This window comes from Balaenoptera borealis, assembly GCF_965194805.1.
Source record: "Balaenoptera borealis genome assembly, chromosome: 1".
Taxonomy (NCBI): domain Eukaryota; kingdom Metazoa; phylum Chordata; class Mammalia; order Artiodactyla; family Balaenopteridae; genus Balaenoptera; species Balaenoptera borealis.
Genome location: NC_138860.1, coordinates 181,786,120 through 181,813,680, shown reverse-complemented (window position 1 = coordinate 181,813,680; position 27,561 = coordinate 181,786,120). Strand labels below are relative to the sequence as shown.

Genomic DNA, 27,561 nt, shown 5'->3' with positions numbered 1-27,561 from the left:
ATTATTCACACTTTACAGATGAGGAAATGGAGACTCAGAGACCTGGCCCAAGGCTCCCCAAGTTGTAAATGGTGCAACCAGAGCTCAAGTCCTGTTTGTTAGACTCCAGAGTCCAGGGCTCTTAAACTCTGGGCTTCCTACATGGCCATTCTCGGTCTCTGAAAGCCCTTCCCTGATCTAAAATGCTAATAGAAAGCCCTCCTCTTTCCTGTTCAGCGTATCATTTTATCCACTCAACTCTTTTGGAGAGGTATTATTGTCCCCATTGTACAGGTGAGCAAACTGAGGCTTAGAGAGTAGCAAAGCCAGAGCTTACAGGAGGCAGAACTAGGACTTATGTTCTGGGGTCCTGACCCCCATGGGGGGGCGCGGCTTCTGCTTTGCCATCATAAAGGCCCCCTGCCCCAGCCTGACTAGGCCCAACCCCCAGATCATCCCCTGCACGCACAGCGCAATGAACTCCTGCACGTTGCTGACCAGCTGTTTGCTCACTGTGATGATGAAGAGCTGTTGAGCAAGCTCAAGAAGGCAGCCTCCAGGCTCGCTGTGATTGGCAGACACACAGCACCTTACTCAGGGCTTAGGGGCTGGCCCCCTATTCCTTGGAGGCCGCAGAGGCAGATCCTGCCCTGCCAGACCTGAGGGTGTGATGACCCCCACCGTCCCTCAAGAGCTGGCCCTCTAAGGATACTCACGTCCTCGTTCCACATGCCAAGCGGCCTGCCATGCTCACCAGGGTATCCCACAAACCTGTAGGCCCACCGCATCTGTTGGCAATGTGCCCTCCCCTTCTGGAGCCAGGCCACAGCTAAACTCCATGCTGAGGCTGACCTCTCTCCCCGCCCACCCACTGAGAGATAACTCTGGTGACCGGGCTGCTGGGAGGCCTTGTCCCACCGCCCCCAACTAGGCTATGTTCCCAAGGCCTGTTGGGACCATGGCCCGTATCTACTGCTCAACCCATGAGAAGTCAATTGGGTATTTCTGGCCCAGGAAGAGGGAGTCATGCTGCTGGTGGGGGGAGGGGTGGTTCTTTTGGTGATTCTCCCTCCCATTCCTGCCAAATGACAATGGCAATTACACATTAACACCACCTCCTGGGAGTCTAGCCCTTGAGGACTCCTGACCCATCCTTGTTAAAAACTGGAAGCTCCTAGAGGGAAGGCCCAGCTCTGGTTCATTTCTGTGTCCCTAGCATCCAGTCCAGACTGCTCAGTGGAAAGGCTACCACAAAGATGGTGTTGAAGCCAAATTTCAGCAATGGGAGGTTGAGTGAATGAATGAATGCAGGTGTTAGAGTTTCACATTTACCCAATGATGCATTGGTATATTACAGTTGAGAAAATTGAAGCCCAGGGATTTCCTTGGTGGGGCAGCAGTTAAGACTCCATGCTCCCAATGCAGAGGGCCCAGGTTCAATCCCTGGTCAGGGAACTAGATCCCACATGCATGCCGCAACTAAGAGTTCGCATGCTACAGCTAAGGAGCCCGCGAGCCACAACTAAGGAGCCTGCTTGCCACAACTAAGACCCAGCACAACCTAAATAAATAAATAAATATTAAAAAAAAAAATTGAAGTCCAGGGAAATCAAGGACCAACTTCAAGGTCAAGACCTTGGTAGAGACAAATCTAGAGGCTCAAGGATGCTGCCACTCTGCTGGCAAATCATTTGAGAGTCGACAGCCTTGGTGCGGGGGGGAGTCCTCACCTGCCTTTGAAGAATGCCACAAAGAAGGGAGAGGAGTAGATGGACTTCCCTGGCGGTCCAGTGGTTAAGACTCTGCACTCCCAGTGCAGGGGGCATGGGTTCTATCCCTGGTTGGGGAAGATCCCGCATGCTGTGTGGCATGGCCAAAAACAACAAAAAAAGAAAGGAGAGGAGTAGAAATTGACAAACTGGAGGATGAAGACTTTAAAAGTGAAGGCATCTTCATGGAGGGTCTGGGCTCTGTGCATCTCTGGGCAAAAGGCAGAGCTGGTCAGAGTTTTATTGAGTGTAAGGGGGCAGGCCCAGCCCATTGGGTCAACTCATATGCTTCTGTCCCCAATCCACCTTCCCCTAAGGCCGACCATGCCCCCCTGGCCACCTTCATCTGAGGATGGCTGAGCAGGCTGGGGACACCAAGGTGGGAGCTGCAGGCTCTGAGATGCAGGGAGCCCTGCCTCAGGGCTCACAGTTCCCAAGTGATGCCAGGACATCCCTGCGATCCCCTGCTCTTACTCATCCCACCTGGTGAGATGCTCAGCCAGTGAGGTATAGACCTGGCCCAGGAGGAGGATCAGTACCAGGTAGAGCACAGTGCTGCTGATGTTGGCAATGTTACCAGCCTAGGCAAAGTGATGGCCATCACCTTGAGCCCAGCCACGTGGAGAGGCAGAAGGAACTTGAGGATGCCCCCGTTGTGCCCGGAGTCTGGAACAGTGGTCCTACCCTCCACTGCTCCAAGGGGCACTCACTTGGGTCATGAGCACAGAGTTGGCCGTGTGGAACATTGCAATGCTGATGATGCCGCAGTAAATGATGACAGACACCAGGAAAATCATCACCACACAGAGCTGGGGGCCAGCAGGGAGAGCTGTCAGAGCTGGAAGGCAGGTCCACCAGGGCACCAGCCCACCCTGCAGGGCACAGTCCTTCCAGAGCAAGGGCCCAACGCCCCCTCACCATGATGAGGATGGCTGCAGAGCTGGTGAGTAGGCAGGGAAGACGGGTGCGGGGTGGGAAGTAGGGCTCCTTCAGGCCTGTCACTGGGTTCTGGGCCATCTGTGGGGCCAGGGCAGCAAACTCTGGATGTGGGCACTCCTATCAGAGGGGGCAACAGAAATGTGCATCCCAGGGCCCAAGGGTCTGGGTGTCATGACCCTGGGGTGGGGGAAGCCTCCTGTCTTTTCCTGTTTGCACAGGGAGCTCTGGAAATGCAGGAATGAGGTCTGATTCATTTTTGTTTCTGCAGGGCCTTTTTTCCCTAGGGCCTGGCTAAGAGCCTGTGGATGGATGGATGGATAGATGGATGGATGGATTGGCGGGTGAGTAGACAGAGAAGTAAACAACAAATGGATGCACATGTGGGAGAGGGCTAGATAGTCTGAAGGACAGGTGGCAGTAGGTGGACAGGTGGGTGGGCAAACTAGACAGGCAAATCTCTGTAAGTGAGTGCACAGATGTGTGGGTAGATGGGCAGATGGATGTATGTATGGATGGATGGCTAGGTGGAGGAGGACATGAGGGTGTGGTTGGATGGATGATGGACATGAGGATGGATGGGTAGATGGATGGATGGGTGGATGAGTAGATAATGTATTAGTTATTCAATAACTACTAACTGACCACATACACTCTGCAGTAGATACTGGATATGACATGATGAACAAACTGGACAAAATCTAAGTCCTAACAGAGTTTACAGTCTAGTTGGGGAGATGGACATTAGATAAATGAACACAAATATGTACTTGTGAATAACTCCTATGAAGGAAAACTGGTCTTCAGGGATGGTCACTCAGAGGAAATGACATTTTAGCTGGGACCTAAAAGATAAACAGGTGCTAAGTAAGGGGAAAATGAAGGGGAAGCATTGCAGGGGTTGGGGAGGAGACTGTGTGCAGAGGCAGGGCCACTCTTTGAGTCACATGAGTTGTATAATTCACTGCTCTAAGAGATGCCATTCACAATGACGTTGTTACTTCAGTTTTTCCTTCCTGCTTTTTCAGTCCTCCAGAACCTGTTTAACCAATCAATACCTTATAATAAATCCTCTCTGTTGAAATAACTAGTCTGGTTTCTATCTTCTTGTCAACCCTAACTGTTGGATGGATTACATTATGGATATTTGGACAGATGGATAGGTGGAGAGATAGATTTGTGATTCATAGATTCACCCATCAAATGTTTAATGAGCACTTTCTATATGCTAGGGGCTGTTCTGGGCCCTAGGGAGACAGCAACATCACACACAAGGTCTCTGGAGCTCACGTTCTAGCGGCAGAGGACAGACAAAAAACAATAAACAAGAAAATGTAGTGATAAATGCTGTGATGAGATTAAAACAGTGATAGGGAGCTTCTTTAGATTGGGTGATCAAGGAAGGCCTCTTTATTTTTATTTACTTATTTATTTTGGCCACCCCCTCTCAGCTTGTAGGATTTTAGTTCCCCGACCAGGGATTGAACCCAGGCCCTTGGCAGTGAGAGAGCGGAGTCCTAACCACTGGCCATCAGGGAATTCCCAAGAAAGTCCTCTTTAAAAGGGTGACATTTAAGTCAAGATATGAATGACAAAAAGTAGGCCATATAAAGTCCGGAAGAAGAAGATTCTAGCAGAGAACAGCCAGTGCCAAGGCTCTGGGGTGGAAATAACCCTGTCCTATTCAAGGAACAGCAAGGAACCAGTGGAGCTAGTGGAGGAGAACTAGGCAGAAGCCAGATCACACAGGGTTGTGGGCTGCTCTGAGGGGCTTGGATAGTTTTCCAAGTGCATATGAGAACCCACTAGAACGCTTTGAGTAGGATAATTCAGGATGTGATTTGTATCTTCAAAAGATTGCCCTGGCAGCTGGGAATGGATTGAATGGGGGCAAACATAAGAGCAGAGAGACAATATTGGGAGGCTACTGCGGGGGTTCAGGTAAGAGAGAATTGTGGTTTGGACTGGGGCTAGGGGGTGGGGAAAGTGAGGGTGGCAGTGGAGATGGAGAAAAGCAAACAGATTCAGGATCAATGATTAGATGTTTGGATGGACAGGTGGATGGCTAGATGGGTAGATGAGTGGAACGCTTCTCTCCTTCTTCCCTGTTTCAGGAAGAGTTTCTCTTTGAGCCTCTAAATGCCTCTAGTATTTAACCTCACCAAACCTTATATCATCCTGATGTCAGGGGAGGGTGGAAAAGTGACCCAGGAAAATTGTAGGGAAGAGCCAGATTTGGATCCTGGGATGCGGTATTCCAGAGTCTGAGCTGTTCCCAGCATGCCTTATGGCCTCTGAGAACTGCGGGAAGCAGAGTTCTGGGCCTGGAGGGCTGAGCTGGGCGTCAACTCCTCTTCCTGGAGGTCACTGCAGTCCCAGTGGTGGGCCAAGGTGGTACTCTTGTGCTCCCAGTGCTCCAGGAAGGCCATGGCCCAGAAGGACAAGAAGATGCTAAAGAACACAGTTCCCAGATGGTCAAAGAGATAGCCCAGCTGCAAAGGAGGGAGAGAGGACACACTGCAGAGGGCACACTGCCTTCCCAGCAGCTAGGCCCAAGGTGCTGGGTCCCAAACACCTACCCATTCCCTTGCTCTCTTCCCTGGCTCACTTTGGCCATGGGGCAGATCTCGGAAATATTCCATGTGGCACAAGTATCCATTCCATGTGTCACAAATTTTCCATGTGGCACAGGGTGAGCACATGAGGAAGGAACTCCTGCTCGCACAGATCTCCTCCCTATGAGCAAAGAGTACCCCATCCTGGGAGGGTCTATCCTCAACCAGCCAGCTGACCCAGCCCATGCAGCTCATCCCCCCAGCACTCCCAGTCACTCACGCTGGTACATTTGTGCCCATGGTAACTAGGCCAGAGGTAAAGACCAGGGTACCCACAAGAGCAGCAGTCAGCAGCCAGGCTGTGTAGGTGACAGAATGCGGGGGGACAGAATGCTCATGAGCCCCCATCTCCGTATTCAACCCCAGCTCCCAGCCCTCACCCCCAACACCAGATGCACCAACCAGGCAAAGTAGATAGCTACCTTGTCCCCAAAGTCCTCCTGTATGTGGTGCAGGGGCTGGTACTTGTGCCAGCACCCTCAACAGGCCCAGTATGAATAGAGCAATTGTCGAGGGTTGAGGTCTGCACCAGGCACCTGGTACCTGGGCAGATCACAGGGGCCCCAGGGAGAGGAAAGGCGGGAGGGCTGCAGGGAAGTCCCAGAATTTTCTCCTGATGCCCCTGCAGTGGAAGAAAGCTGGGCTTGTGTCATCTCTGCCTCACGCAGTGGGAAGGCTGCGGTGTAGACTCCCTCGGTCAGCAGGCGGGCCATGCCCATCTCTGCACGTTTCCGTCTCCCATAGATTGTTCGGGCCAGGATCTCTGCCACCTGCCAGAAAGAACTCTGGCATCAACTCCGCCCCTGTAAGGCCCCAGCTGGACCCTCCCCAGGCAGTTGTCTCATCACTTGGTGCCTCTGGGTGCTGGAGAAGTAGGAGTCATGGGAAGCCCTGCCCAGGAATCTGTGAGCAGAGCAGGGGTCAGAAGCTGAACCCTCCGCCGAATGCGAGACCTAACACGATAAGAGCGCAGTCTCTAGGCTGGGGACACAATGATAAAACGTGCCTGCTGGACTTCCCAGTGGCACAGTGCTTAAGAATCCACCTGCCAAATGCACGGGACACGGGTTGGATCCCTGGCCGGGGAAGATCCCACACGCCACGGAGCAACTAAGCCCGTGCGCCACAACTACTGAGCCTGCGCTCTAGAGCCCACAAGTCACATCTACTGAGCCCGCGAGCCACAACTACTGAAGCCCGCGTGCCTAGAGCCCCTGCTCGGCAACAAGAGAAGCCACCGCAATGAGAAGCCCGCGCACCGCAACGAAGAGTAGCCCCCGCTGGCGGCAGCTAGAGAAAGCCCGCCTGCAGCAACGAAGACCCAACGTAGTCAAAAATAAATAAGTAAAATAAATAAATTTATTTTTTTAAAAAAAAGTGCCAGCTGCTAAAACCGGAAGGCCCTTCTCCCCACAAAGCTCAGCCTGGGCTGGGTGTTTTGCAGCCAGGTGAGCATCTGAGGGGCATTGAACGGGTGGGAAGCCGGGGAGAGGAGCCAGGGACGGGGAGCCGCTCGGGCACGGCCTGAACCCCAGGCTGCGGAAAGGACAAGCCTGAGACCTAAAGTGAGTTAAGCAGGAGTTGTCTCCTTGGCAAACCAAGGAGGAGCAACGGAGCCTCGATTTGGCTAAGCCTGCGGCTGGCGCCCCTCCCCTCTGCGGGAGGCCCCGCCCACCCGAGACCACTCGCCCGCTCACAAGTCCAGCTTGGAGCGGCGGAAAGTCCAGCTGCTTATTGGGCACGTGTTGCTGCAGAGATTGCAGCAGGCGAAGGCGCCGCAGTAGCTCCCCCCTCCGTCCGAGTCCGGGTTACGTCGGGCCTGCGGGACCAGGGCAGGGTCACCGGTACCTGGGAAGACTCCGCCCCCGGGCTGACCTCGCCCCTGCCCATCCCTCCCACCTGCAGCGGCACGCGCAGGCTCAGTTCCTCCGCCAGCAGCTCCCAGGGCGCACAGCTTGGCGAAGTACACGGCGAGGGCGCGGCGCTTGGCGAGACTGCACTCCTTGGGGGGCCGGGGTCTCCGGATGGACCAGACCCCGGAGCCCCTCCTCTCATGATCCCGCCTGGGAGTGAAAGATCCCGTTCCGCGCGCGCGGGCCCTTGGCCGCCTTCAAAAGCTCTTTGATTTGGCGTTTCCTCGTTTGAAATTCAAACGAGGGGGGAACTAGCACCCTCATTTTACAAACGTGGAGATAGACGCTGAGTAGGCCGGCGTCATACAGTAGTGGCTGCTGGTTCCCATTTATTGAGCACCTCCAATGTGCAGGCCCTGGGCTGAGCGCTTTGCACACTGGCCAGTTTAATCATCACAGCCCCTCTATGGGGCTGACGCTACGGTAAAGCCCATTTTACAGATGAGGTGCTGAAGTCGCTTGCGCAGGTCACAGGGCTCGTTAGGGGAGCCCGCGCTCGGCCTCGGGGACTGAAACCGCGCAGCCCGTCCCCGCCGCGCTCACCTCCTCCAGGAGCACCCCGGCCGCGCGCAGGTTCCTCTGGAACTTATCGCGCCAGCTCCGCTGCAGGAGTCGCTGCCACCACGCCCGCCGCGGGGGTCGCAGCTTCTCCTCCCTCACGAGCAGGAAGTCTGTCCCATCGCGGGGGCAGAAGGGCAGTTGGGAACGGTCTGCCCCACCCTACCCCACTTCCACCCTGGGTGGGGAGTTGGGGGCTGGGTTTATCAGTCCCACTAAAGCCCAAATTAAAGGAAATAGTTCGTGGGACTTCCCTAGCGGTCAGTGGTTAAGACTCCGCGCTCCCAATGCAGGGGACCCGGGTTCGATACCGCATGCCGCAAATAAAGATCCCGCAGGAGGCAACGAAGGTCCGCGTGTCACAACTAAGACCCGGAACAGCCAAATAAATAAAAATAAAAAATAAAGGAAATAGTTCGCGCCACAGCAAGAGCGACTGGGCTTAGCTCAAAGGAGGAACTGCCCATTGCAAAAAAAGGACCAGAGATGCCACGGGATTCCTCGCGGAGGTAAGACCTCTCTTTCCTCCCTGTAAGAGAGGGACTGTGGGTTGGCTACTCTGGCTGCCTGAGTGAAGCGGTGAAGTGGGGTTAAAGAGTCCTGTCTGGCCCCAGTCTCACCGATTTCGGTTTTCCAGTCGCGGAAAAAGTTGCCTCCGGAGTCTGGGACACAAATGCTGCCGCGGGACGCGCAGAGACGGTCGTCCTCCGGTCCTTGTCCTCGGCGCCATCGCCGTCCTGGGCGCAACAGGACCGGAGTGCCGGTGAGAGGACCCCGGCGAAGGTACAGGTGCCAGGAACTTCTCCACCCGCCCAGCTGGGCCGCCCCTCCTTCCGCCCACTCGCCCGCCCGCCCACCTCTGGCTAAGTATAAAGTGCAACAATGGAGGCGATGTCGGCGCGATCTGCGACCCTTCTCCCTCTTCTCCACTCGCTCTCAGCCCCAGAAACACCACCACTACCATAAATAACAACAGCGACAAAGACAGTAGCCAACATTTGCTGGGCCCTTAATTCAGTGCCTGGCCCAGTACTAAATATTTTACACGCATTTACTTGTTACAACTCAAAAGAAAAGAGTGGGTGCTCTTGTTATCTCCATTTTACAGATGACACAAAGGAATTAAAGTGAACAATCCAAAGTCACAGTTCTTCACCTTCCTTCTGGGCCACGGTCCCAAGCCTCCGTCGGTCCCCTTTGCTCCCAGGAAACACCCCTTCTTTCTAGAATAGAATTGAATACCAACTCTCCCCACTTCACCTCGCCCCCACTGGCCCAGCCTCTAGGTCTGAGGTCACAGGGAGGGAGGGGCCCCCCACCCCCTTACTCCCAGCTTGGGCCTCTGGGGATCTGCCTCCACACAGCTCTGACTTGTCTTGGGCCCTGAGCCCCATGCCACCCTCTGGGCACTGCTCCCCCAAGTCTGTTTCATGGCACGGGGTGGAGGCTGGGGGTGGTGTCATGTCTGGCACCAGGCTGCCCTGGGAGTAAGGAGATCCAGGGCAGCACCAGGGAGTCCCACCCCCATTCTGGACTCACCCAGGGCTCTGGAGGCCTGCCCAGCAGCCTTTGCAGATCTGGCTCCTGCATCCCCTTCCTCATCCTGGGAGCAGGCAACTTGCCTGGGGTTCTCCTTATTGTCCACGAGGCCAGGCTTGGCTGGTGGCTGGCAGCAGGCAGGAGCTTCACTTACCAGCTCACTGTGGCCTGGGAAGGATGGGGGAAGGAGAGGAAGAGGAGAGGGAGGAGAGAGCGAGGCACCAGTACCGTATTTCCCCTCCTACAGGCAGCCCCAGGCTTCTGGTTGGAAAAGCAAGACCAAGTGGGATCGTGTGAGGGGCTGGACCCAGAAGACACCATTGGGGGATGAGGGGAAGGGACAGTCCAGGGGAGAGGGGCACGGAAGGCTAAGAGCATCAGGGCTGCTCCATGGCTCTGCAACCTTGGAGAAACGCCTGACCCTCTCTGGCCTCAGCCTCCCTATCTTAGTCCATTGGACTGCTACAACAAAAGACCACAAACCGGGTAGTTTATGAACAACAGAAATTTATTTCGCATGGCTCTGGAGGCTGGGAGTCCAAGATCAAGTCGTCACCACTGTCCAGTTCTGGAGAGGGCCCTCTTCCTTGTTCACAGCCAGCACTTTTTCTCTGTATCCTCAGATGGTGGAAGGGGCTAGGGAGCTCTGTGAGGTCTCTCTTATTAGAGCACTAATCCCATTCATGAGGGCTCTGTCCCCATGACTGAATCCGCTCCCAAAGGCCCCTAATACCATCACACTGCAGACTAGGATTTCAGTGTACCCATCTGGGGGGGACACAACCATTTGGTCCATAGCACTCTCCCTCTGTAGGAAAGGGGCTTGGGGAGGGAAGAAGAGGGGTCTGGGATGTCCTGACAAACAGCACCAGGGCTGGGCTGCAGCACATACACACCCCCACCCCTGGAGAAGCTAGTCCCTCCTCCCACCAGCTTCCCTCTAGAGCCCTGAAGTCTGTGGGCTCCAGGGCCCAGAGGAGCAAACATGGCTACCCTCTTCCCAAGGATCCCCTCTAAGTCAGGGCTCACCCCTGAACCAGCCTGGGGGCATAGTCACTACCCCTTCCCTCCAGGTAGCCCCAGGGCCCACAGAGGGAGCAGCAGGGTATTTGCCTTTGAGCTGTTGTGAGGCTTAACCTAATGGTGGAATTTCTGGCACCAAAATGGGGAGAAGCCAACTCCCCGACTTCCAGTGGCCTCCGGACACGCCACAGAATGGCCTCTGTCTCCCAGGCCCTGAGAGAGGAACTTTATCTGGAGTCTGGACCCTCTCCTGTGCAGGACCTACCACGTGATTGGTGGTGTCCAGTGGAAAACTATTGAAAAATTATTAAGGATTTCAAGATGGCAACAGCAGAGCATTAAGCCAGGTGTGGGCCCCCCAGTGCAGAGCCCTGTGGACTGCTCAGGTGCCAGGCCCACAAAGCCGGCCTGAGTCCGTGTGTGTGTGTGTGTGTGTGTGTGTGTGTGTGTGTGTGCGCACATTGTCTTCTCATTCACGCTCCGCGACCCCGCCCAGAGTCCACTCTGCGGGGACAGCCACCAGCTATTAGGAGAATTATGGCTCTGCAGCTCCCTCCTCCCTCGGGCTTCCAGTTCTCTGCACTTCGGTGGAGGCCTCTAAGGGGGTAGCCTACGAAATACTAAAGTGGCACTGGGCCTGGGCTCTGAGGGGCTGAGAAAGCAGCGCTGGGATGGCAGGTGGCCGGCTCCAAGCCTTAGCACCGTTGTGGTCCCCACTTTGTTCTTACTCAGGGAGAAGGGAATTGTTTACCTCTTGGTTTGGGGTGAAAGTGGGTGAGGGGTCGATTCTCTGACTGGAGCAGTGCTAACCAGTGCCAACCAGTGCCCTGCTCTGCTGTGGGGAGGATCTAGGTTATTTCTCCAGAGCAACCTCTGGCTCTTGGCTGAGCTGGTGCCCAAGAAGGATGCTGAAGCTTTAAGGCCTGAGATAACTGGCTGGGATGTGGGGTAGCTGGTGCCCACAACACACATGGGTATCCATAGCTGGAAGGTCACATTCCAGCCCAGAGGCCACCTTTGCTGGGTCCTGCCTTGCTCTGCCTGGTGGGTAAGGTCTACTGGAGCTAAGAACAGAGGGAAATGGGCCAAAGCAGAGCTGAAAGCAGCAGTGGGACACTCTGTGGCCGGGGAGCAGGAGTCGGCCGGTGGGCTGTGCAGGCTGTGAGGCTTGGGTCCTGCCCAGCAACATTCCTCCTCTGGGACATGGGCTAAGCTCAGGTCTCAGCTCTGAACCTGAGTTGGGGGTAAGAAGGTGCTAAAATCAATGCTTTAGGCCCTGGAAAGGTTGACAAACCTACAGGCAGTGAGTGCACAGGGTGGACAGACTGACAAGCAGTGCCATGCAGGCCATCAGTTAGCGAAGGAGCGTAAGCCAGGGAGAGCACGCAGGAGTCTCCTGTGTGTGCCAGGAGGGAGAAGCGGGGCAGCATTTTAGGGCAAGTACTGGTGTGTGTGGGCACATGATCATGCGCGTGAGTGTGGAGTGTTCAGAGCTGCTTTCTCGAGAGGGGGCTCTGAGGGTCAGCTGGCTGACCTGGGCATCCAGGGCCCTTCCAGCTGGGTCAGACTCAGGCCGGCTCTCTGCCCAGGGGTCCATCTATGGGGCTGGAGAGGGTGTCACTGGGGAGGGAAAGAAAGTATAAAGGCTGGCTTTATAAATAAATGTATAATTTATTATACATTTATTATACAAAGTATAAATGCGGCCCACATTCACTAGTGTCTGGCTGATGGGGCAAGGGCACAAGGTCACTCACCTTCCTTCTCCTGTCCTTGCTGGCCCCCTGCCAGCTCACGCCCTGACCCCCCACCTGGCCCAGTCCCTGCCCAGTGATACTTTCCGGTTCCCCCAGGCTGGCAGGGCCCCTGTCCTAAGCATAGCTTGACAGCTTCATGGTCAAAAAAAGGAATTCCAGAGTGAGGTGCTTGCCTCCTGGACACACAGGTGGACTACATTTCCCAACTTCCCCCGCTGCTCTGTGTGACCATGTGACTAGGTGCTGGCCAATGGAATGTGGGCAGAAATGAGGCACACCGTCCTAGGCCAGGTCTGTAGAAACCTGCTGGGGGACCTTCCACCCGCACTCATCCCGTCTGCTGACTGGATGTTGATGCCCCAGGACAAACTGGGAAGAAACTCATGGAAGATGTCAGAGCCTGGGTCTCTGAATCAGTGTACAGAGCAGAGCCTCCACACCCACCTTCACCTCCACCTGAGGTGAGACATAGAAAGAAAAAAACTTCTCTTAAGTTAAGCCACTGAGAGTTCAGGGTTTACCTGGTACAGCAGATGGTGTTACCTCAACTAACACGTACAGGCTCTGACTGAAGTCACTTGAGGTCCAGGGCCCAGCTGAGGCACCCCCTCTCCCCAATCACACTCCACGGTTGCTGCAGAAGGGGGAAGGGCAGGGGGAGGCTGGGGAGATGCTTGAGCCCTCAGGCCTTGCGCATACAGTTCCTCAGTTTCCAGAAACCCAGACTCCTAGGGCAGAGGGAGGAGGCCAGAGGACAGCCAGATGCCCTCAGACGGCTGCCCTACCGAGCCTTGTGCCCCACCTCACTGCCAAGAATTCCACAAGGAAAGTGCTCTGGGGGCGGGAGCCTTCTCAGGCCACCATTCTCCCTGACTAGGACCCGCTGGCCAGTCCTCGGGATGAGATCAATATTCCTGTCCCAGCCTTAGGCCCTGGGGTCCTGCTCTGGGTCACCTGAGGGTCGGGAGTGCCCACTCATCATGCCACCACCCCTCAGCTGGGGGGGTCCTCTGGGGGGTTGGGGAGCAGGCCAGCTGCCACCTGGTCCTGGTGCCACAACTGCTCTGCCAGGCCGTTGAGCACGTGGGCAATGTCGGCCAGCCCAGCCCGCCCATCCAGCGTGCGTCCATCTGCCAGCCGTCGCCCTGGCACACTCTTCACCCGCAGGAGGGGCAGCTCCCAGGCCTGCCGGAAGGCTGTGAGGTCACGCTCAGGCACGTCCGTGTGCATATACTGGTCAAATCTGGAGGAGGGTCAAGGAGCCTGTCTGGGTGCCTCTGCTTACCACCCCATCAAACCCAGCCTTCTCCCTCCTCCCTTGCCCCCCACACCCAGGGTCTGGGGGAGGCCCTGTTGCAGCCTTTAAGATAAAGCCCATGGGGCTGGACCCCATAGCTGGGCAGAGGCAGGCTGCCTGACACCCTTGCTCCGTGCCTTGCCAAGTGTGGCCTCTGACAGTCCTAGGGGCCACCCAAAGGATACTTGGAGCCGATGACCAGCCTGACCACACCAGGGGCCTCGCCTGCTACTCGGGCCAGCTGTCCAGGGAGGTCTTCAAAGGAGGCACGGTCAGTGAAGGAGAAGAGGAAGAGGAAAGCATCTGTTTTCTCCTGGCAAGCCTGGGGACAGAGAGGCTGATGAGAGGCTGATGCGAGGCTTGTAACCAGAACCTGTCAGCTGCAGGACCCTGAGAAGTCTCAGCACCATCCCTCCTTTCACAGACTGGGAAACTGCGGCCCAGAGCAGGGAGTGGCTGGTCCCAGGGCAGAGCTCTCCCAGCCCGGGGCAGCATCCTCAGTCCATTCATGCCCACTTCTGGCTCATGCAGACCAGGCAGGCCAGGCTCAGACGCCTGTGCTCAGAAGCCCACCTCAGGCAACCAGCCCCTCCTGGACCCACCCAGGCCCACCTTCCTGCTCACCGGCAGCATGTGATCGAACTTTTTGAGCGCAGACTCCCCGCAGTCCCAGAACTCAAAGCGGAACATGACAACACGGTCGCTGGCCTGCAGCTTGGCCGGCCAAAATACCACGGTGGTCTGGATGCCTGGGGAGGCAGGGGTCAGTCACTCAGCATGGGAGAGGTGGAGGTGGAGAGGAGTAGGGGGCCCAGAAGGAACAGGAAGAAGATATGTCCCTACCTTAATGGGTCCTCAGTCTGATGGGGGAGGCATAGTCCCTGACATGGGAGAACTCTCAGTCCTATGGGGGAAACTGCCCTGCCCCAGAGGAGCCTCCAGTCTACCAGGGAGAGGCAGCCCTAGCCCTAGCCATGACAAAGTAGTTTCCTTCTTGTGCACTGGGGAAGCCAAAGGTCCCGGAATACTCTCAGATATTGCAACGTGATGGTCAATCAGCATCCAGTGGAAGGAAACAAGAAAGGAAGATCAGTGTTTTCTGAGCACCTACCTTGTGCCAGCTCAATGCTAGGCATGTTACCACCACTATCGCTAGTACCAACCCCACCACAACCCCAAGGGGTTGGTACTATTATCCCTTTTGGACAAAGGAGCCAATGTAGGTTCAGAGAGGTGAAGTGACTTTCCAAGGTTGCAGAGTAAACGGTAAGGCTGGTTACAAATCCTAGCTTATGTGGTCCAGGGCAAGTCTTTTCTCCACCCCAGGGAAGGCCTCCTAGGAGGGACTCACCAGTGGTCTCGTGGTGCACCACGGGCACCTCCAGGCCAGCCAGCTTGGCCACCAGCGCTGTCTTGCCCACACCACTCTTCCCGGACACAAAGATCTTGTAGCTGGCGGTGTCAATGGCCACAGGCGGGGGCAGCACTGGTCGCTCGAGCAGCCCTGGGGCAAGGAGGGATCCAGGTGGGGTCAGGGAGTCAACGTGCACTTGCCCCATCATACCTTGGGGGTACAACCTCATCTCTCAGGGCTTTTTCAGTGCCAACCAACCATTCCCTATACAGCACTCGTGACAGAGGCCTGGGATACAAGCAGCATCCCCGGAGGAGAAGCTCTGCTGGGAACACCTGTGCTCTGTGAACTGGGCCAGTGCCTACTCCAAATAACACCATTTTTCAAAAAAAGTTTGATGCATGAGATGATTTTTATTATTTTATTTTATTTTTTGCCGCACCACGCGGCTTGCGGGATCTTAGATCCCCGCCCCCCCGACCAGGGATCGAACCCAGGACCCGGCGGTGAAAGCACTGAGTCCTAACCACTGGACCACCAGGGAATTCCCTGATATGGTTTTTATTAATACTATCACATATCCTAGATTTCCCACAGGTAAAAGAAAGGTTTTTCCTAATTCTCTCCTCAGTGGAGAAATATCAGCAAAAGTATCCTTAATTAACATAAACTCCTTAGAATCAATACAGTGAGATATTTATGAATGTTTACTTATTTATTTATTCTTTTTTTTTTTTTTTTGGTCCCACCGTGCAGCGTGTGGGATCTTAGTTCCCTGACCAGAGACTGAACTCAGGCCCACAGAAGTGAAAGCGCCGTGTCCTAACCACTGGACCGCCCTGAATGTTTTTAATTTAAAACTTGCAAAAAATAAAGTCTAAACTATGATCCATCTATAGGCGTAGGACCTCAAAGTCCTAAATTGTGGGTTGCCTGTCACTCTCTGGTCTTAAGCCTTCTGGTGTTTTGTCTCTCCTGGCCAGAGCTGGACTCCTGCAGCCGATGCCAGGCCCCTCTGCTGGCCTGTCAGCTGACCTTGCCTGGGTGAGTTAACTTCACCCTGGGGAACATGAGTGTCTTATCCTGGAGACAGCAGGATATGGAAGAGGCTTGTCTCTACTCACTAGGGGATCTTGGACAAGTCTGCAACGTGCTGTTGAGAAGGTTAAATTGGAGTCCATTGTATAAAGTGCCCAGCAGAGGGCCTGCCACCAGGTGAGGCCTCAATCAACAGCCTCTCTGGTGATAGTGGTTCCTGGCAGGGTTTTGGCTGTTTCCATGGCTCTGATGACAGAATTAACTCTAAGGAGGTTTGGGGGTGGGGACCCCAGGATAGGGCTTCTGGGGTCCCCAAGGTTGAGGAGTGCAGTGGAGCAGGCCCTCACTGCCCTGCTTCTCTGCTCCAGGCCCCCCACCACAGGGGACACTATTCTCCCCAGGGAGTGGCAGGTGACAGGCTGGGGGAGGGGGGCACTTACCAAACACCCGCCGTCGGTTCTTGCGCAGGATGCAGGCCAGGTACTCCTTGCCCTCGGCGCTCTCGTGCCAGTCTGGGACAATCACTGAGCCTGGGGCGGGTAGTCTGGCCATGGCTGGGCCACCTGACGGGGAGGGGAGATGGTAGAATGCTGAGAGTAGGGGATGGGAGAGGGTAACTGTTCCAAGCTGTACCTGTGAGGCCTCTTAACCTGCCCTCGGACTCTCCCCTGGAGCCCCAGCTCCCTCCTTGGAGGATGGAGCAATTATGGAGTCCCACCCTTCTCATTATTACGACTAACATTTTTGGAATCCAAGCTCCCTTTCAACATCCTGAGGGGTTACACACCCCCGTCCCCGTCTTATCACCCAGAAGGTGCAATTCCATAGTCCTTTCTCCTCCGTATTGCTCCCTGGGGGACAGCCATCCCATTATTGCCCCAGAGGGCATTTACACAGTCCCTAGCTCCCTTGTCTCCTCCGGGGGGCGGGGAGTCACACAGACCTGCTTCTCCTCTGCCTCCTGGATCCTGACTCCCAGGCCCACCCAGCCCTCACCATCAGCAGTCCCCGCGGGCGAATGGGCCCGGGTGGAGACCGCCCCTTTAAAAGCCCGCCCAGAGCTCCCGCCGCCCAGCACGCGGGGTCAGCTTCCGCCCTGCTTGCGTCCGGCTTCGGCTCAAGCCGCCAGCCCAGGCGCCGGTGCTTGAGGCGCATGTGCGGAGGCTGTTGTCATGGAGACGCGGGGGGCGGGGTTGGGCTGCCGGGTTCCACGTAGGTTTGGTCTCTCCTATGTGTGCAGCCACTCCGGCTCAGAGACACCCTGGACAGGGACTTGCCCTCTGGGCCATGGATCCTCTTCACATTGCTCAGTCCCAGCCCCAGTCTTTCCTCCAAAACTTGATCAAATCCCCCTTCTCCAGGAGCCTTCCGTGCCTCTTTGCTCCTCAGTTTCCTCTTCCATAAAGTGGAGGTAAAATACTATTACCTCCTAGGGTTCTTTACAACACTGCCTGGTCCATAGCAGTGCTCAATAAGTTTACTTATTATTGTTGTTACTTATTCCTGCTCGGCAGGAACTCGATATGAATTAACCACCACTGGCTTCACAGATGGGAAAAAAGCTGCTGAGAGATGTCAACGGACTTGCTCAAGGTCTTAAAAATGAGTCAGAGGCTCTCCAGTCACTCATTTATTGATTGATTCATTGATGTCACTCATTCAACAAATAATAACTGAGCGCCTACTGTATGCCTGGACTGTTCCAGCTGCTGGGAATACAATGGCAACAAGAAGTCCCTGCCCTCCTGGAGCTGACATTTCAGCACTGAGGCCATGAGCCCTTCTCCACCGTTCCAACACTGGGCATCAGGCCTGTTACCCAGAAGATGGGTGCTCAGTAAATGCCCATTAGTTGGATAGGATGCAAAGTGGGTCATTACTGACAGGTTGTCTATTACACTGTCTTTTTTTTTTTGGCTGCGTTGGGTCTTCGTTGCTGCACGCAGGGTTTCTCTAGTTGCGGCAAGCAAGAGCTACTCTTCGTTGCAGTGTGCAGGCTTCTCAGTGCGGTGGCTTCTCTTGTTGCAGCTCTAGGCACGCGCTCTCAGTAGTTGTGGCTCGTGGGCTCTAGAGCGGAGGCTCCGTAGTTGTGGCGCACGGTGTCAGTTGCTCTGAGGCATGTGGGATCTTCCCGGACCAGGGCTCGAACCCATGTCCCCTGCATTGGCAGGCGGATTGTTAACCACTCTGCCACCAGGGAAGTCCTCTGTAAGTTTTGTTTTGTTTTGTTTTGTTTTAATTAATTAATTTATTTATTTATTTTTGGCTGTGTTGGGTTTTCGTTTCTGTGTGAGGGCTTTCTCTAGTTGCGGCGAGCGGAGGCCACTCTTCATCGCGGTGCGCGGGCCTCCCACTGTCGCGGCCTCTCCCATTGCGGAGCATAGGCTCCAGACGTGCAGGCTCCGTAGTTGTGGCTCACGGGCCCAGTTGCTCCGCAGCATGTGGGATCCTCCCAGACCAGGGCTTGAACCCGTGTCCCCTGCATTAGCAGGCGGATTCTCAACCACTGCGCCACCAGGGAAGCCCTCTATAAGTTTCTTATTGAAGGCCAACTAAGTGCCAGACAGTGGGGGCTTTACCGAGGTTAGCTTGTTTACTTCTATAAACAAACTTGTGGAGTAAATATTATCATCCTTCTTTTCTTTTACAGATGAGGAAACTCAGAGACAACGGGATTGTCTGAAGTCACACCATACAGGTGGTCAGTGGGAAAACTAGGCTCAGAACCTAGGGTTCCTGGACTCTGAAGGATGTCTCTGTTCTGCCAGATTGGGTCTTGTGTTTTTAAAACTTTGACCCCAGCCACTAGGAGGGCCATTCCTAGTAAAGCTGAAAGCAGCCAGAGGGCCATGAACCCACAAATCATTGAGGTCCATTATGAGTCCCCAGGGGGGTAGAGGGAACAGGGCACTTGCCCGCAACTTGCTTGCACTGCAGCTAGGCAGAAATACAACAAATTAATAACCATTCCTACAGGATTCTGCAGCTTGAAACCATTGCCTGTACTCCCAGGTCACTCAGTTCCCCTTCCTGCAGTTCCTAGCGCATCTGCCAGAGTTGGGGTTAATCACAGCTGTGTGGAGTTCTCACCGTGGACCCCGAGTGCCTCAGTCACAGGCCTCAGATCTGATTTATCTCTGGGCTTCCAGACTTCACATCCAGCCCTGTCCGGGCTTGGCTTGTGGAGGGCTTAGGGAGAGTGTGAGGAAAGGGAGCAACTCGACAGAGTGAGCTTACTAGTTAACCTGGAGGCCAGGTAAGGTGTGAAGTCCTCTTGGGCACAGAGAAGGAGGCTGGTGGTCAGAGGAGCTAGTGGCCAGAGGGTTGGGGGAATCAGTCTTCACTGCCCTCAGGAGCTCATGGAGAAGACACTTCAGTGAACATCAGGAGCCTGTTCAAAACATGGATTCTCGTGCCCTGACCCCCAGAGGTTCTGCTTCAGGGGGTCGGATGGGTCTGTGAGCCTGAACATTTAACAAGAGCACTGGGCAGTTCAGAAGCTGGGCTCTGCAACAGTCGGCTTGGGCACCACAGACGGGGTGGTGTAAACAACAGAAAGTGTCTTCTCACAGTTCTGGCAGCTGGAAGTCCAAAATCAAGGTGCCAGCAGGGCTGGTTTCTGGTGAAGAATTTCTTCCTGGTTTGCAGGCAGCTCCGGCCTCACAAGGCCTTTTCTCTGTTCATACACACCCTTGGTGTCTCCTCCTCTTTTCATAAGGACACCAGTAATATTGGGTTAAGGCCCCACACTTATGACCTCATTTAACCTTAATTACCTCCTTAAAGGCCCCACTTCCAAATAAGTCGCATTGGGGGTTAAGGCTTTAACACGCGGTGGGGGTGACGCAGTTCAGTCTGAAACAAGGCCCAAAGACCTCACTGAACACGGTCACCACTGCTCGGGTACAGGAAGCCAGTCGGGGGTTGCAGCCTGGGAGTGGGGTGGTTGGAATTGTGTTTCAGAAGGATGCTGTGAACATGGTCTAGTGAGTTCCTCTCTCCTGTGCCTCTTTGACCACTAAGTTGTGTGTCCCCATAAGGATCTCCTCTTTGGGTCTCAAGTGAAACGGGTGGGCCATCTATCTAAAGGCCCTTCTAGTGTAGAACCTTCTGATTAATCCACTCGTTTTTTCATGGTTTGGCCTTCTCCCCAGATTGAGCACCTCCTGGACAAGGCTCCACAAGGCCTCGAGAGGAAGATCTGTCAAGGCAGGGATGCAGGTGGCCCAGGCGGGCAGACACACACAGAAACCTGAGGACCTGGCGGGCAGGGGTGGGGGCGGGTGGGACGCCCAGGGAGTGTAAGTGGAGAAGGGACACCATCGGCTTCATGTTTCCATCTCTTGCTCGGATGCTATAGCTGCTTCCTTCAGCGCTTCCCTGATTGCCCTCGGGGACACCACACAGGCACCAGAGTGATCTTTTTGCAACATAAAGCCACTACCATCACACCCACGAGTAAGTCTTCCAGTGGTTTTCACTGCGCTCAGAAGAAAATCCAGACTCCGTGCCTTCCAGGCCTTCCGTGACTGGCCCCTGACCACCTCTCGCTTTCATTTCAACTGCCAACCTCTTCCCCTGGCCTACTGCACTCCGGCGACTCTGGCCTTTTCCTGTTCCCACTTAGGGCCTCTGCGTTGCATCCCTCCCCCGGGAGCCCTCTGCACCACCCCAGTGCCTCACATGGATGACTGCTCCCTTGCTCAGGTCTCCTGCACAGAAGCCTTCCTCCTCTACACTCAAGGATATGCCCCCAGACCCCTGGCTCACTTTCGCATCGTCCTTTCTTGATCCTGAAATTTTAAAACGTATTGTCTGTCTCCCCCACCTAGGACATAAGCTAGGATAGGTGCCTTGTCTTTTTGTTCTGTTATATCCCTGTATTAATTTCCTAGAGCTGCAGTAACAAAGTACCACAGACTGGGTGGCTTAAATAACAGAAATGTATTTTCTCAGTTCTGGAGGTTAAATATCTGTGATCAAGGTGTTGGCAGGGTCAGTTCCTTGGCACAGTGGTCCCCAACCATTCTGGCACCAGGGACCAGTTTCATGGAAGACAATTTTTCCACGGACGGTGGGAGGAGGGGATGGTTTCAGGATGATTCAAGCGCATTACATTTATTGTGCACTTTATTTCTATTATGTTGTAATATATACTGAAGTAATTATACAACTCACCATAATGCTGACAGGAGGCGGAGCTCAGGCGGAAATGCGAGCGATGGGGAGCGGCTGTAAATACAGATGAAGCTTCACTCGCTCGCCCGCCGCTCACCTCCTGCTGTGCAGCCCGGTTCCTAACAGGCCATGGACCGGTACCGGTCCGTGGCCTGGGGGTTGGGGACCCCTGCCTTGGAGGGCTGAGAGGGAAGGATCCATTCCAGGCCTCTCTCTTTGGCTTGTCAGTGACCATCTTCGCCCAGTGTCTTCACATCGCCTTCCCTCGTGTTAAGTCCCTGTCCAATTTCCTCTTCTTATAATGACACCAGTCCTACTGGTTTAGGGCCCACCCTTAATGATCTCATTTTACTTTCATCACCTCAGTAAAGACCTTATCTCCAGGACTTCTCTGGCAGCCCAGTGGTTAAGACTCTGCCGTTTTACTGCAGGGGGTGGGGGTTTGATCCCTGGTTGGGGGACTAAGATCCTGCATGCCGTGTGGCCAAAAGAAAAAGAACTTATTTCTAAATATCACATTCTGAGGTACTGGCGGTTAGAACTTCAACATATGAACTTTTTCTAGGGTGGGGGAGACATAATTCAGCCCATAATAATCCCTATTACTTAGAATATGTCTGAAATATAGTAAAAACTTAATAAAAATGTGTTGACTGATTGCCTGGCTATGGCTACAACATGAAGAATGGCTTGAAGGACCAGTTTGGAAGCAGGGCAAACATTCCAGGCACGAGTGGAGGAGGACATGTATTTGTCAAATATTTATGAGCACTCTGGGTGCCAGGCCAGACATTGGGAAGACACAGTGAAAGAGATACAAGCCTTGCCCTTGTGTATTCCACATTCTGGTGGAGACTGGTAAGCAGGGCAGTAGGGTAGAGAGGATTCTAGTCGGCAGATTGAAAATGTCCAGATTACCTTTAAATACAGGATTTGGGGCTGGAGCTGCCAAATCATCCCCAGGGAGTTCTTTTTAGGCTGGGATGTGACAGGCTTGTGCTTGGTGGCAAGGCTGGTGTCCTTGACCTGGACAGCCTTGGGTCAATCGCCTGCTTAAAACCCTCTAACAGCCTCCCACTGCACCTGCTGTCCACACCCCTCCCTCACCATGGCCTCCAAGGCCCACCTGTGCACTCTGCCCCTACTCGACACTCCAGCCACACTGGCCTTGCTTCTCCTCCTTGACCTTGTCAAGTTCACACCAACCTCAGGGCCTTTCTTCCCGTTGTTCTCTCTGCATGGAATTCTCTTCCCCCCATCTTCACATGGCTGCTGTTTCTTACATTCGCGTCTCAGCTGAAATGTCACCTCAGAAAGGACACTCTGATTAGCCCAACCCCATCACATTCTGTCACATCCCATTTTTATTTTCTTCATAGTATTCATCTGGAATAATCTTGCTTAGTTGTTTACACATTTGTCTGTCCCTTCTCCTGACCCGCCACTGAAATGTAAATTCCACAGGGCAGGGGCAGGGCCTGGAAGTGCCCCTTACAGTGGGTACCATATATCTGCTTAATGCAGGAATCCACGCTGGCCAGACACCTCCTCCTCCACCTCCAGATCCTGCTGGCCACCAGAGACTGATGTTTCTCCCTCTCTGTTTCTAATCTCTCGTCGGCTGCCACTGTCTGGGTCCGGGCACCCATTCCTGGGCTCTGCCTCTCGCCCCCCATCTCCAATTCATTCTCCAGTTCTCTCCACTCCAGTCACACTGACCTCGAGGCTCTGGAGGGGCCAGTCACACCCGGGTCTCTGTGCCTTCGCACAGGCTGTTCCCTCTACTGGAAGACCCTTTTCTTTCCTTCCTCCAGCACTTGTCAGAATCCCTCTCATCCTTGGCTCTTGTGGATCCCAAGCACTTCATCTGACTCCTCTCCTTCTATTTGGAGCAAGTACAAGTTTTTACCTCCACTGATTCAGACATTTGAGAAATAGAGCTTTGTTTCCTCGGACTCAATCTGTCTCTGCTATGCAGACATTTTAATCCAGCAATCTCCTGGCAAACTTAAGTTCAGTGATTCCTCATTCCTCATACAGCTTAAACACTCAGTCTTCACAAGGCTGTTCCTTTTCATGCCCCCCTCCTCTGGCCCTGGGGCTCGTGTTCAGTGGGGTGGCTGGGAGGCACTTATCCAAGTGCCAGGGAAGCATGGTGGAGTGCGGGTGGGGTACACAGCCCTCAGACGTCATCCCTCCTGGGCCTTTGTGGGCCTCCGCCTCCGGAGAGAACTCTCCTCTGTACATGTGCCATGGCCTCATTCATGCTGGCGTCTGTCAGAGGTGTTCTCTCCTCCCACTGTGGATCCTGGTCATGAGCTTCTGTCCCTGCTACATCTGAGGGGATGACCTCTGGTCACTCTGCATTGTCCTCAGCCCTGAATACCGGCTCCTCTGGACATGCCAGACTCCCCACAGCTTCTCTCACCCCCTTCCTGGAGCACAGGGAGTCTGTCTTCCCAGTCTGAGGCCTGTAGGCCTGCATATTCTGCATTACTGACTGCCAGAGGCCAGGCCTGGGCCCCGCCGACCTTGGATCTCCCAGAAAGGCTCGGTCCTCATCTGCCCTCTGCCTCAGTTTAGCAGGGTGAGGCCAGGACAAGGAGAACAATTTCCTAGTTCTCTGGCTTCTTCTCAACTGTCCTGCCCCCTGCTGGCTGTGTTGGTTGTTCTACTGACTTCACCTTCTTCTCATCTTTTAGTATGACATAACTGGACTGTCTTTTGGCCTCAGAAGCTCAGGATTTGTAGTCTTTGTTCAGCCAAGGTGACACTCCCTGGCGTGTGATGAGGTTGTGAACTCCTCCGGGGGCAGGCCTCTTTTTGATTTATCTGTGCCCAGTGCCTCAGGGGTCAGTCGACGTTCAGGGAACGTGTGCTGAGAATGAGTGATCCCCAGGGCAGTCCTGGGCCCTCCCGGCCTTGCCGATGAGTGGGCAGCAGCCCAGGTCCCAGGGCCCCAGAGCAGGAGCTTCCTTCTTCCTCCCAGGCTTCTGTCTGACAAGGCCTGGCCCTCAGCCCTTCTCTTCCCTGCAGTGGGTAGGCAGACAGGCTCCCTGGTGGGGGCAAGGCACACTCCGCCAGGCCTCTTAGGCATTTAAAACTTCAGCTCAGCTTTGTGCATACTGACAGGGTCCGGGCCCAGAGCCCAACCCCATGGGGAAAACGCTGGCTTTCCCACAGCTGGGGGCTGGAGCAGAGATGGCAGGCCGGCCAGCTTCGGGATGGTGCTCAGAAGCGTGGCAGAGGCCAGAGAAGGGGTCCTCCCCAGGCTTTACCAAGAGAGGTGGAGGAGAAATGGGCAATTTTCTCCTCTAGCCCATTTAGTTTCCTTCTCAAGACTGCTTCTGATAGTGTCAAGGAGGACTTGAAGCCTTTCACAGAGTGCCCCCAGGTGGTCTTTTGAGGAATCACACCCATGCCATAGACTAGCAATTATTGCTGGTTCCAGCTAAACTGCTAACCTGGGAAGCCAGCAGCATCATAACCGTTTTAGCTGAGGCTCAGAGAAGTGGGATGACTTGCCCCAGCTCAATGAGACAGGAACAGCTTTTGAACCAAGGTCTTTCCTGGTCCAAAGTCTGTGCCTATGTCCCTGTCCTGCAGCCTCTCTGGGAAGTTCTAAGTCCACAGAACCACGTCTCAAGAATTAAAAGGGCATATAGAGGTCCCTTGGTCTCATTCTTGATCTGATGCATAAATCATCTCTGTCATCTCCTCCCATGCAATTTACCCGTCTCTGCTTGAATACTTCCATCAATAGTGAAATCATCACCTCATAAAGAATCCACAAGAATGCTGGACTGCTTTTGTCAATGGTATATTGTGGGGAGAAGGGGATAGTTACGGCCATTGAGAGCAAAAGGCAGACTTCAGCTGGAGAGGTGAGAAGAAGAGGAAGAGCTTAAACACTCAGTCTCTCTTGGAAGTCTCCCTCGGTCTCTCTTGGCTCTTCCTGGAAGAGGTGAGAAGGGTAAACCCCAGTGACCTGTGGTGACACTACAAGCAGACCAGCCTGCAGGGTTTCGAGCTGATGCCTCCTGTACTACCCGGACCTGAGGAAGCTCACAGCCTGGTCTTTCCCAGGTTCCCGGATGAGGGTGATGTGAGGCAAAGTCTTGGGCTGAGGAGCTAGCTCAGGGTAGTAATAGCATGGGCAAGGCCTTTGTCTCCTTGTTGGAGTCAGTGATTCCTGCACTGCTTCCCCACAGGGCCAGCTGGAGAAGAGCTGTAGAGATGCGGGAAGCAGACAGGACAGTGTGGCATTGCCCTTTCGCTGGCTGGGTGCTGTGATTCAGACCCAAATGTACACAGGCCTCTGGCCCTTTAGTACCCAGGCAAGTGGCCAGGGAGTACTGTGCTGGGACTGCACGGGAAGGCAGTGGCTGCCAACTCCTGCGAGGCCTGGGGTTGAGTCACGGCTCTTCTCTGCGCTGTGTTCTCCTTGACATTAAGGTTTCTCCTCAGATTGGCAAGTTCCCTCCTCTCTGCTCCACACATCCTCTGACGTGGGGTCAATCACACTGCTGTCTTCATGCTCTGACCCTTCCAGAGTGGGAGGCTGCTCATCAGTAGTTAGGAGCATGGCCCCTGGCACAGACGGACTGAGTTAGGAAGCTGTCAGGGAGCCTTATGGGCCTGACCCATCCTGAAGGCTGGGCATGTGGGGTCTTCCCAGACCACCGATCACCACTGGCACCCTACCGACCGAACATCACCTCCTCTACAACATCCCATAGTCTGACTATCCAGGCAATGCTTGAATTCCTCCAGTGATGCCACACTGGTTTCACTCATTTACGTAGAGCTCCGACGGTACAAAGTTCTTCCCAACGAGCCTTCTCTAGAACTTCTACCTACTGGACCTTGTTTAGCCCAATAGAGCCATAAGGAGCAAGCCCAACCCTTCTGCAAGGGCAACTGTGGAAGCATCCAAAACAATCCTTCTATCCCTACCACCACCAAATCAGTAGCTGCCAGCACATGGGCCCTCTGTACCCAAGACCCTTCCTCACACCATGGTCTAGTTTGCTATATGCCTCAAAGTACAGTAAACAGAACAGAAAGCATCAGACCACATGTTGTTAGAAATGGAAAAGTTTCATCTTGCAGCTTGGGAAACACAACTGTGCAGACAGGATGAGACCTGCAGGCTTACAGCACCTGAGCCTGGGATAAGGTTAACATTCAGTATGCACTGAATGAAAAGAACATAACAGTGCTTGGCGCAAACACCCAGGGGTATAAGAAACTGGCACATACTCAGCAAGTGGCTTCAGGGCTGTAGCCCCCCCACACTCCTCCTAGGCTCCCACATGGGTGGGCAGACTCATGTCATCAGCCCCCAAATGATACTAAGTGTGCTTTTTTTTTTACCTATATGAAAACTGGTGTCCTTCTCTTCCTTTATCCTTTAAATGTAGGACACACAGGAAATTGACCTAAATCTGATGGAATCTGACTTCTTTTGAATGTTTTTTAAAAAATTAATTAATTAATTAAATTAATTAAAAAATTAATTAATTTAGATATCTATTGCACAAGAAACACCTGTGGCTACTACAGAATACACATAAGCAAAACAAATACTAAAATTAGCTATAATTCTACCACTTAGAAATAAGTCTGAAGTGGGTCTCTTGTAGACAGCATATATATGGGTCTTGTTTTTGTATCCATTCAGCAAGCCTGTGTCTTTTGGTTGGAGCATTTAATCCATTCACGTTTAAGGTAATTATCGATATGTATGTTCCTATGACCGTTTTCTTAATTGTTTTGGGTTTGTTTTTGTAGGTCCTTTTCTTCTCTTGTGTTTCCCACTTAGAGAAGTTCCTTTAGCATTTGTTGTAGAGCTGGTTTGGTGGTGCTGAATTCTCTTAGCCTTTGCTTGTCTGTAAAGCTTTTGATTTCTCCATCAAATCTGAATGAGATCCTTGCCGGGTAGAGTAATCTTGGTTGTAGGTTCTTCCCTTTCACCACTTTAAGTATATCATGCCACTCCCTTCTGGCTTGTAGAGTTTCTGCTGAGAAATCAGCTGTTAACCTTATGGGAGTTCCTTTGTATGCTATTTTTTGTTTTTCCCTTGCTGCTTTCAATACTTTTTCTTTGTCTTTTTGTCAATTTGATTACTATGTGTCTCAGCATGTTTCTCCTTGGGTTTATCCTGTATGGGACTTGCTGCGTTTCCTGGACTTGGGTGGCTATTTCCTTTCCCATGTTAGGGAAGTTTTCGACTATATATAATCTCTTCAAATATTTTCTCTCTCTTCTCCTTCTGGGACCCCTATAATGTGAATGTCATTGCGTTTGTTTATTTATTTATTTATGGCTGCATTGGGTCTTCATTGCTGTGAGCGGGTTCTCATTGTGGTGGCTTCTGTTGTTGCGGAGCACGGGCTCTAGGCGCGCGGGCTTCAGTAGCTGTGGCCCGAAGGCTCTAGGGCACAGGCTCAGTAGTTGTGGCGCACGGGCTTAGTTGCTCCGCGGCATGTGGGATCTTCCTGGACCAGGGATTGAACCCGTGTCTCCTGCATTGGCAGGCGGATTCTTAACCGCTGCACCACCAGGGAAGCCATCGTTGCGTTTAATGTTGTCCCAGAGGTCT

General features: G+C 53.7%; 1 protein-coding gene across 2 annotated transcripts; it reads right to left on the bottom strand.

Moving 5' to 3' along the window:
- Positions 1–1,564: 1,564 nt before the first annotated feature.
- Positions 1,565–26,437, bottom strand: CPLANE2 (ciliogenesis and planar polarity effector complex subunit 2). Of its 2 annotated transcripts, none has more exons than XM_082398656.1 (10): positions 20,957–26,437; positions 16,219–16,341; positions 14,738–14,890; positions 14,011–14,135; positions 13,572–13,708; positions 9,310–13,332; positions 8,391–8,507; positions 2,667–5,921; positions 2,459–2,557; positions 1,565–1,839 (listed from the first exon to the last, which is right to left on the bottom strand). In XM_082398656.1, the coding sequence occupies exons 1-6, from the start codon at positions 21,189–21,191 to the stop codon at positions 13,083–13,085; spliced, it is 1,023 nt and encodes a 340-aa protein (XP_082254782.1). In that variant the 5' UTR covers positions 21,192–26,437; the 3' UTR covers positions 1,565–1,839; positions 2,459–2,557; positions 2,667–5,921; positions 8,391–8,507; positions 9,310–13,082. The 2 variants fall into 2 exon arrangements, with proteins under 2 accessions (XP_082254782.1, XP_082254783.1); XM_082398657.1 differs by lacking the exon at positions 20,957–26,437 and adding an exon at positions 16,722–20,944.
- Between the last annotated feature and the right edge of the window lie 1,124 nt (positions 26,438–27,561).

What these genes read in the sequence shown, in the direction of transcription:
- CPLANE2 (XM_082398656.1), bottom strand. Translation starts at nt 21,191, where the DNA reads ATGGTCACTGACAAGCCAAAGAGAGAGGCCTGGAATGGATCCTTCCCT. An exon ending in GGTGCACCACGAGACCACTG is followed by an intron (nt 14,136 to 14,737) that starts GTGAGTCCCTCC and finishes CTGCCTCCCCAG; the next exon opens with GCATCCAGACCACCGTGGTA. An exon ending in AGGCTGGTCATCGGCTCCAA is followed by an intron (nt 13,333 to 13,571) that starts GTATCCTTTGGG and finishes ACCCTCCTCCAG; the next exon opens with ATTTGACCAGTATATGCACA.